General features: G+C 40.4%; 1 protein-coding gene across 1 annotated transcript in view; it reads right to left on the bottom strand.

Moving 5' to 3' along the window:
* The window catches only part of tgfa (transforming growth factor alpha), a 36,101-nt gene extending 25,847 nt beyond the window's left edge, over window positions 1-10,254 (bottom strand). Inside the window, exon 1 of the mRNA XM_002935302.3 lies at window positions 9,464-10,254. Coding sequence (XP_002935348.1) covers window positions 9,464-9,506 — 43 coding nt within the window. The 5' untranslated portion in view covers window positions 9,507-10,254. The remainder of the gene's footprint in view (window positions 1-9,463) is intronic.
* Between the last annotated feature and the right edge of the window lie 431 nt (window positions 10,255-10,685).

Raw genomic sequence — 10,685 nt, forward strand, 5'->3', positions numbered from 1 at the left:
CATAAGAGGAAATGTAATAAAAGTTGTAAAATGAAAAAAACTTGCACAAATAATGATAAAAAAAATTCACATTTCGCAATATGTTCTTCTTGGCCAGTCTGCTGGTCACAGGATGGGTGTCTCAGCAAGATTTAATCCTTTGAACTTTTTTTCCTGTTTTTTTATCATGGCCCTGTCAACTTCTAATGATGTCACCTCTAGGTTCCAGCAAGTGAAGTTCTAGTTTAATGGTGGCCAGCTGGTAGTAGGTAGGGTTGCAAGTAATAAGATTGCGGGTCAGGTCAAAGCAGGTTGCAGACGGGTTTAAAAACTTGGATCGCACATACCACTGGTGATTTCCATAGTTCCTTTATCATCTTTGTTACATTCTGCAGGTCTGATTCCCTACAGGGCTATTCCCTTTCTCTATATAAATGGTGTAATAGAATAATTTTTACCCCAGTGATAAAGTGGACGCCATATTTGAATGACATTCAGTCACCATGTAGATATAAGGCTGGCACAGAAAGCAGGGACTGTGCCACCTTGCCAGGTTACCATTTCCAGTATTATCTGTTACCTGACTAAAGACGGCATTTCATCTGGCAAACTTCCATTATATTGCATTTGCCTAATTGTATTAGGAGCGCTGGCCAAACCAAGCAAGAAAAGGAAGAAGGCTCTGATCTGCCATGTATGCAAGAGCTGAAGCAGTAGATCCGGTTTGTCGTCGTAGTCTTTGAAATGGTTGCAGTTGGTACAGTACCAAACTGCTCTAAACGAGCAGTCCCACATACAGCTCTAGAAGATAGGTTCATACAGAACGGAAATCTTTAATATGAAGAGAAACCATGTAATGTGAGGAGAAAAAATAGGTTTGCAAGACCAAAATACCATGCAAGCAGCACAATAATACATACAGAATAGATTATTTTCCTATGATTGCACAGTACACATTATCCTATGATACAGTATGTGAATTGTTTATGGGAAAGTCTATTTTATAAACAAACGTATGGCTCAAAATATAGAAGACAGAACTATAACTGGCCTTAGATCTATTCTTGTGCCAGTTCCAATTGGCATTGGGGTTTGGTGTGGTGTCCTGGTCCTTATGTTCCCTAATCAGATTAGCTGACTTTATTCCCTAACCATGCCAGTTCGTCTGACATATAGAAAACAAAAGTGAAAGTAAAGCCTGAGTATATTTTCCCTTTCATGTAAGACTGACCTTCCTAAATATCTTAAAAAAGAATCATGATTATAACAGTCTACATAACAGAGTTGGGACACTCCTGCTGTAATAGGCTGACTTTCACATTTTCAGGGTCAAAAGCCTAGATTTAAAAACCCAGAGAGAAGTCAGGAAAGGTTTTTTTTCTTAAACTTGCATTGGTGCATCCCTAATTAGATTGTACAGATATCGGACCCCTTATTCAGAAACCCATTATCCAGAAAGTTCCAAATTACGGAAAGGCCATCTCCTATAGACTCCATTTTAATCAAATAATTGACATTTTGAAAAATTACTTCCCTTTTCTTGGTAATAATAACACAGCACCTTGTAATTGGTCCCAACTAAGTTAGTAATCCTTATTGGAGGCAAAACAATCCTTTTGGGTTTATGTAATTTTTGAATGATTTATGCTAGACTTAAGGTGTGGTAATTCAAATTACAGAAAGACCCCAGGTCCTGAGCATTCTGGATAACAGTCCTGTATACATGTATTAAAATAAAATTCTATGAGATTCACTGACAGGATGGCGTCATTGAGTATTCTGAGATGAGCTTGATGCAGTCTTAAAAAAATGCAAATATTTACATGTTGAAAACAAAGAAAGCAATATATTTAATGGGTCAGTCTGACTTTAGGAATACAGTCCTAAAATGAACATAGGTACAAAATACACTCATATCCAATAGGAAATGCTAACCGCCCTAAAATAGCTTTTTTTTTGTTCTTGAACAGCTGAATGTAATCTTAAATCCTGGAGATTAACTTCATCTAATTCTAGACCAAATGAGCTAAAATCATTCTCTGTTATTATATATTTCAATCTGAAGCCTTAATATGATGTTAAAGGATATTCTGGCTGGGATTCACAATTTAATATATAATATTATATTAATAATATTATATAATAAATATAATCGTATTTTAAAAAAGAAAGATGCAATTTTTAAGCAGTTTTTATACCATTATAAAAAATCATGCAGTGAATGACATGCAGGACACAATCTTATACATTGCCTAGCAATATCATGGGTCATTAATGCCATGGAGGGGAGGTGGCAATTATTTAGGTATCCCCATGAAATTAAATTGCTCTCCATTCTTTCTTTGATCAGGCAATGATCCCTTCTAGTGAGTGCATTTGCAGTACAGCAAACTAAAAATGATTCAAATGACTACCTGCTAGGTTGGCACAGAGGGTTGTAGCAGGGACTTAACTGTTGCGGGATAAGCTCTTACTTATATCGCTGCTGTGAATACAAAGCAAGAGCCCTAAATCTTATCCCTCCCTATGATATTGCTTGGCCCAGGAGCTAGTGAAAGGGTTACAGTTTACAGCATCACTGATAACACCTCCACATTATGAGCTGTTATTATTGTGGATGTACTTTGAGGTGTGGAGCCTGGAGGTGGAATGCAGACACTACAAGCCCACCCCTGTGACTCAGGCCAGCTCATACCGCCTACTGCTCCCATTCCCAAAATGGGGAGTTGTCCATAAGTCTTGTCCCCCTCCCTGCCCAGCCACGCGCCTGTGAGAAAGGAGAGCCACATGAGAAACTCAGCTCCTGCTCATAAAGGAATGCAGGGATAGAGCAGCACAGCAGTAACTAGTAGCAGTGGAAACACATGTGCAAGAGACCTGAGGCTCACTTCCTATCTAGTAAAAAATCAGACCCCATTTATAGGAATTTACTTTCTACCTATCTTTTCTAAGCATCTCTAATCTCAATTTAAACTTACATAGATATAATTAATCCTTATTGGGGGCAGAACACTCCTATTGGGTTTGATTAATGGTTTATTGATTTTTAAGTAGACTCAAGGTAAGGAGATCCAAATTACGAAAAGACCCCTTATCCGGAATACCCTTGGTCCCAAGCATTCTGGATAATGGGTACTATACCTGTACGATCAATTGATAATGATTGCCAGAAATATGTAGTGGTCTAACTTGAACAGGTTGTTCACTCGTTGGGTCTAACATGGGGGGAGGGCAGCTGCAGTTAGCCACCCTGAGAACCAAACATAAGGACCAATGAAAACAATTAATTCATGCATAGTTTGATTGGACAGTCAAGTTGTTTTGGACCAACACATTAGGTAAAGGTCAGTAAATCAGGGGAGTCAAGCCAATGGAATAATAATTAGCAATTGTTCAATTGTAATATCCCTGGGGCCAATGAGACCTTGGCACCAGAGGCCATGCTAAAAATCAAAATGGCCACCTCCAAATAAGATCCAACAAAATGGAGGGAGCCACCACAGATTTGTTTTTATCTATTCTTTGTATGATGCCCTGGTGAAATATCTTTCCTTCAACATAGGGCCAAGCAAGTTCAGATACAAGCTGGTAATCTGTCAAATCTCTATTATATACATTAAATAAGACTGATCTAACAAGGGCACTTTAAATAGTTCCTTAAAATAAAGAATGTGTATAATAACCCATGCTCTCTGTACAGCAACCGGTAAAACTCCATTTGGTATGTGTGGGAAAGTCACTGTATCAAACTATGGCGTAAATGAGAGGTAATTAAATCTTTAACCCTTTCTTTCACAAAAGGAGCTTAAATTCCACTGTAAAAGCCAAGTTACAGATGTGCTATTACAGGGGCTATATTCTGATCAAACACTTAAAAATACCCCCATTATGTATTTGCATGGGAAGATCGTAATACCGTGGCACCTGCAGCAAAACTGGGGTTAATCTGCTGATTGCATGGTTTTAATGTCATCAAATTAAAAAACAAACATGAGATAGAGCCGCGCCTCTTGTGTCATCCTCCTTACTCTGAGTCACAGGAAAGGGATCAAGAGTATTTAGTTATTGTTCCCAGCATTCTATCCCAATGCACTAAACAGCAACAGGTAACAAATGGCAGAACATCCCTGCTAGAATGTGGTTGGTGTTGGACAGAATCTAGGCTTCTTTAAAAAACTAGCGTTACATGCACTGAAGATATTTTTTATCTGAAACTGAAAATGCACAATAGTAAAAATATAATAAATAAAACAGAATACCCAGCTTCCAATATTATCACACTGGCTTACCCCACCACTAGTCAAAATTAAGTTGGCCACATATGGATTATGTTGAGGGATATTAGTACCATCTGCCAAAACATGAACAAGTGCAAAGGTCTGATGGATTTCATTTCTGACTGTGTGTGACTGTTCAATTCCAGATTGTCCAACTGATTAGCTAGGTTTTCTATTCTGGCTACAACAACTTTGGGAGGTCTCATCTGGCACTTCCTGTACTATACCCTTCATCAACTCATCAGGTCTTTCCTGAAAACCAGCTCATCACAGAGAGATGTAGTTTAAATCTTCTCCCCGAATTGGGAATGTCTTATGTCTCTTTTCTACTCTTCATTAGTTTACTGTTCCAACAGTAGGGATGACCACCATGTAAAAACGTTTGCCAACCTAAAAACACCCAGCCGGAACAGGGGCAGAACCCAACAGCTTGGGTAGCCCTTCTTCCTCCATCAGAAATCCCATTAATGCAGTGTCAGCCAGGGAACTGCCAGTGCAAGAAGAATCAGCAGTGGCAGGTCCACCCCTGAGTGCACCCCACCATTAATAAGGGATAAATAACCTTCAGCTGTTTTGGAAGAGTTCTAGCCATCCATTCTACCACCATACAAGCAGAAATTCATATTAACATAAAGATGCCTGTACCAATTCAAAATGTCCTGACCAAACTATCAAAGCATCAGTGTGTATACCTCCCAGACACAAGTCATTTTTTAAAAGACTCATATTCAGTGGCCAGTGGAGAACAATGTAAAAGGCTCACAGCAAATAATTACCATTAAAATAGAATCACCAGGACGACAAAAACAAAAATATTGAACTGGATGGATTTCGTATACCCTTAAGTGAAAGGAATAAAAATACACAAAAAATGGGGGTCCTCCTAACCCATGTAATATCCAGGAATTTTCTTTATTTGTAAGGCAAGACACCTCGGTCAGGACCCTCCTATCTATCAGAATTGGTTGATGTATAGCACACACAATCATGTCTCTACTTGTTCCCTGTGAAAAGGGACTAAGACTATTATTTATTTTTTTTGACTGCCCAACTACATTTTTAGAGGTCAGCAAAGAAAGTACAACCATCCTGGTTTTATAGGACAATTAGTATACAGGTATCGGACCCCTTATCCGGAAACCCGTTATCCAGAAAGCTCCGAATTACGGAATGCCCGTCTCCCATAGACTCCATTTTAATCAAATAATTCAGAATTTTAAAACTGATTTGCTTTTTCTATGTAGAAATAAAACAGAACCTTGTAATTGATTCCAACTAAGATATAATTAATCCTTATTGGATGCAAAACAATCCTATTGGGTTTAATTAATGTTTTATTGATTTTTTAGTAGACTTAAGGTATGGAGATCCAAATTACGGAAAGACCCCTTATCCGGAATACCCTTGGTCCCAAGCATTCTGGATAATGGGTCCTATACCTGTATTTTAACTTTAAAGGGGATGTTCAAGTTTGAGTTAACTTATAGTATGATGTAGAGAGTAATATTCTTAGACAATTTGCATTTGGTGTCCATTTTTTATTATTTATAGTTTTTAAGTTATTTCACTTTTTGTTCAGCCGTTCTCCAGTTTGGTGTTTCAGAAGCTATCTGATTGCTAGGGTCCAAATTACCTTAGCAACCAGGGAGTGGTTTGAATGAGAGACTGGTATATGAATAGGAGAGGGCCTGAATAAAAAATATGTAATAAAAAGTAACAATAACAATAGAACGGTAGCCTCACAGCACAATAGTTTTTGGCTGCCGGGGTCAGTGACCCCTGTTTGAAAGCTGAAAAGAGTTAGAGGAAGAAAAATAATTAAACAACTATAAAAAATAAATAATAAAGACCAATTTCCTGTACCTGTACTTACTGGGTCTTCATCTATCAGTTTGGGCACTACCACCTCCAGGTCCCACTCTGCTAGAACATTCAGATGTGGCCAAATAAAAGGGGCTCATTAGAAATGTATTGCAAGTGATTACTGTGTTTTTCAAATTTGCCCTCTGCCTATGCATTCATAGGACCACAGACCCAAATGGGAGGTCGTTTAGAATAGAGGTCACCCAGCATCTAAGAGTTATAGCAAAGGTTTGATTATCTGGACTGTCTTACAAAGAAATTACATCAGACGTATATAATAAGAAAACCTTAGAACCAATACAGATATTTTCTCTGCATACTTAAATTACAATGGAAGCCTCAGCATTGCATACCATAGATCAAGGATCCCCAACCTTTTTTTTATTTGTGAGCCACATAAGCATGATGTAAAAAGTGTTGGTGAGCCACACATGGATGAAAACAATCCTTTGGGAATGCCAAATAAGGGCTGTGATTGGCTATTTGATAGCCCCATGTGGATTGTTGGCCTGCAGAAGGCTCTGCTTGGAGTCTGGGCTTACAAAACTTGCCTCCAAGCCCAAATGTAAAAATAGGCACCTACTCTGAGGCCACTGGGAGCAACATCAAAGGGGGTGGAGAGCAACATGTTGCTCAAGAGTTACTGCTTAGGGATCATTGCCATATAAATGATATTACCCTTATGCTGGCCATTTCCTGGCCTAGTAAAGCTTCTTCAGACCAAGTCACCAGCTTATCAGCCTGTGCATGGTGCCTGTTGGTTGACCTGCCAGACAGATATTTGCCTGACAATCATCCAGGTTTAGAAATCCAGTTGGACAATGACCGCAGCTGTGGTCCTCTCCTGACTGAATGCCATAGGCCCCCTTGGGGCTGTGGCACACAGGGAGATTAGTCGCCCGCCACAAATCTCCCTTGTAGCGGGCGACTAATCTCCCCGATATGACATTCAAACTGTGAGAATGTAAATTGCCAGTGGGATGGCATACGCGGCGCCAGCGATGGCATACGTGGTGCCTCGAGAGGCAACTGTGTATGCCATCCCACCGGCGATTTACATTCTCATCGTTGGGATGTCATATCGGGGAGATTAGTCGCCTGCAACAAGGGAGATTTGTTTGGGCGACTAATCTCCCTGTGTGCCACAGCCCTTATTATACAATCAAATGACCAAATCAGACCAAATGCATCAGCATACTGAGGTAAGATCTCCTCTTTCGGTGACTTCACCAAACAAGCTGATCTATCAGTGTATGGCCAAGGTATGTAGTATGGCAATTGTAATGACATTAAAATGATTTAAACATTAAAATAATTAACTCTAAACACAGCCAACCAGCTATTTCAACAAATTCTTTTCATTTTTTCATAGGTTGGCTGTTAGCATAGGCAATCCCCATTTTCCCATGGTAATTTGGGTGGTAGAATGTTTGGGAGATAAAGTGAGTCATAGCACAATCTGTTGAATGAATAGCAGCAACTCTGGGAATAAATCATTCATATAATTCATCAACATAATTCACTTCAATTATATGAACAATTATGGAACACCAGCTATTACTTTAATTTAGAAAAAATGCAAAGATAGATAGATAGATAGATGATAGATAGATAGATAGATAGATAGATAGATAGATAGATAGATAGATAGATAGATAGATGATAGACAGACAGATAGATAGATGATAGATAGATAGACAGACAGACAGACAGACAGACAGACAGATAGACAGACAGACAGACAGATAGATAAATAGATAGCTATAGTTTATACAGGAGCAGTGGCCAGCTCCATGTTGTAGCTCCCATCCTTCCCAGCTACAGTCAGGTGATCCCAGTGAAGCCAATAAAAGGGCAACCATTTGAGGGGGTTAAACCTTGAAAGCAAGCAAGTTAAAGTAAACGTAAAACTCAGTAAATGCATAGTGAAGAAGTAGAATTCTTAATGAATCAGATAAAAGTGAGTGTAGGACTGGCCAGACCAGGGATGATTTTGACGTAGCTGGCCAGCTTGGAGTATATCGCAATATATGGACAAGCAATCCCGGTTTTGCTTAAAAGGGAGGGCATTTTGTGCTACATTAATGCACAGAATGTCTTAATGTCCTATATATATTGATGATGGGTGAGTGCAGAGGATCTCTTGTTGCTGTATTTATATATTTAAGAAACTTTGAATATATATATTTATATTTACAATAAAGGCAGTCTGCACTCATTTCACTGTTTTGGGGTCTGGGGTTTGGAATAAAGATATTGGAGTGTAGATCACCTTTATATGCAATGAATTTAATGTAATAAAGAATATAGCACTAAGAGTACAAACTGGGCATTCTGCAGTGTAAGATAGGGCTGCAGTGCATTCCAGCATGTTGTTTAGCATGTGGGCTGATTATATTGATTCCCCTTGGAATGAATGACATTCAGACTTTACTGTACCAGTAAAGTATTTTATTCCCAGTCTGAGAGACAGGACATGTACTGACTCAGAAAGGGAAGGCAGGAAATTGCATGGGTTCATAAAGATAAGCTCTTAAGGTGGTTTGTGAAGGTGTCACATTTGTGTCAATGAACTACGTGTGATGCAATGTAGTGTCACTAGTGATGAGCCAATCTGTCCCGTTTTGCTTTGACGATAAATTAGCAAAATGGCAAATATTAACAAAATGCAATGGAGTCTATGGGCGTTTTTTGTGGCTCATCAATAAGTGTCCCCTACGTTGTGCAGTGTTATTCTTGTTAGAGGGGGATGTGAACCTCATTGCAGGGCGACAGAATGGAAGAGCATTAGGAAGGAAAATAGGGCACCAGTGAACATGGCTGCACCAATGTAGATGCTCCACAAGTTATATCACAGTCTGGCCGTCAGTGAGATGCTCTTCAGAGCAAAAATATAATGAACTTTGTGTCTGATACCCCTTCCTACTTTTAGATTGTAAGCTCTGTTGGGCAGGGCCATATCATAGTAACATAGTAAGTTGGGTTGAAAAAAGACATATGTCCATCAAGTTCAACCAAATGCCTATATATAACCTGCCTAACTACTAGTTATATATCGATTTAAATCTGTGTGTAATTTAGTTTGATGTACATGCCCTTTCTAGCACCTTTAATGATAGGGCGACTTCAGTTATACCCAGGTGACAGTGATACAGAATGGCTATCAGTTAGAGGCTACAGTTAGGACACATCCATAGCTGGTGACAAGGCAGCTCCTCACACGGTTTGAGCCTGGGATTTTTCAGGCCAGGTTGGGAAGCTTGGGAAGAGCAGGTAGTTACACACCTAGCAGGGTTAGTGGGAGGGGGTTGGCACTGACAGGAGCAGAAGCCCAGAGCACCTACCCAGTAACAGGATCATGCTTTCCCCGGCGGAGGGCACATACATCTTCTCGCTTCAGGCCGGCGCAGGGATATAAGTACAGTAAGTTCCCCCCAGTGTGAGGAGGTGACAGGCACCCCTTGCGCTGTCACCAATGGAGCAGTCCGGCTCACTCACTGTCAAACTGCCGGGCTTATTAAAGAAAAAGACGCTCTTCAGTTGGGATAGTTTGGCTTAAAGTCTGTCTGTGATAATACAGATAATACTAGTCCCAATAGATAATATAACCGGTCCCTCCTGCTGTTCGCTTTGTCCTTATACCGGGCTAAATAACCAGGGTTCCCACATACAGTCCCATGGTGAGAAAATAAATCAACTCCGTGAAGTAGTTTCCCAGGTGTCCGCAGCCAAAGCGAAGTGCGGAGTTAGAGCTGCCCCCTCGGCGCACACAAGTCCAGGAATCAGTTTGTAGCAGCGGCTAGTCCCGCACTAACAACCCCACTCCGGCTTTCCCTCACTTTCCTGGAGTCTACCAAGGCGGCGAGGGGGAGACGCTCTTTAGTGAAAATTCCCCTAGTTTCCCTCAGTGCCGGAGCCACTGAACCCGAACCTCCTGCCTGGCCTCAGTGCAATAGGTGAGTGTTAGAGGGCTGGCACTGCAAGCCCAAGCGCCTGCTCCGCCCCTCCCACCTCTCCACACACAGTCCCTTCATGTGAATCATGTTAAGCTGCTGCCCCGGCAAAAGGGACGAGACGGTCCATCGCTAAATTGATCAACCTGCACATATAAAGTACATACTGTGCGCTATATTTTTACAAGAAATAGTCCCAAACCTTACAGACTAACAAACCCAAACCTTACAGACTAACAAAGGCAGGTAGGGTGAAAGGCACCGGCTTAACTAGAAGTTACTGGGACCCCTAAACTACTTTCCTAAACACAGATTGGAATTGCTTAACAGACAGTGACCCCCTGGGCCTGTGGGCCCTCCTACTCCCTGTACCTCTGCTTTCTCTGTAGTTACACACCCTGATCAATGGTGTAAGTCTTCCCAGAGTACAAAATGGTATTTACCCCTTGGCAAAGGTGCCACTTGTGTATTTAATATTGAATGCCCCAAAGCTATCAGATAGATTTTCAAAAGGTAAAAGTCTACTTGTGATTCATGGGGTGCAATATTAAGCGCTTGTAAATATCCTCTACACTCTGCCTTGTTGCTTTTGAATGTATGTATGTATGTATGT

Source organism: Xenopus tropicalis, chromosome 3 (genome assembly GCF_000004195.4).
Source record: "Xenopus tropicalis strain Nigerian chromosome 3, UCB_Xtro_10.0, whole genome shotgun sequence".
In the NCBI taxonomy this organism is placed as follows: domain Eukaryota; kingdom Metazoa; phylum Chordata; class Amphibia; order Anura; family Pipidae; genus Xenopus; species Xenopus tropicalis.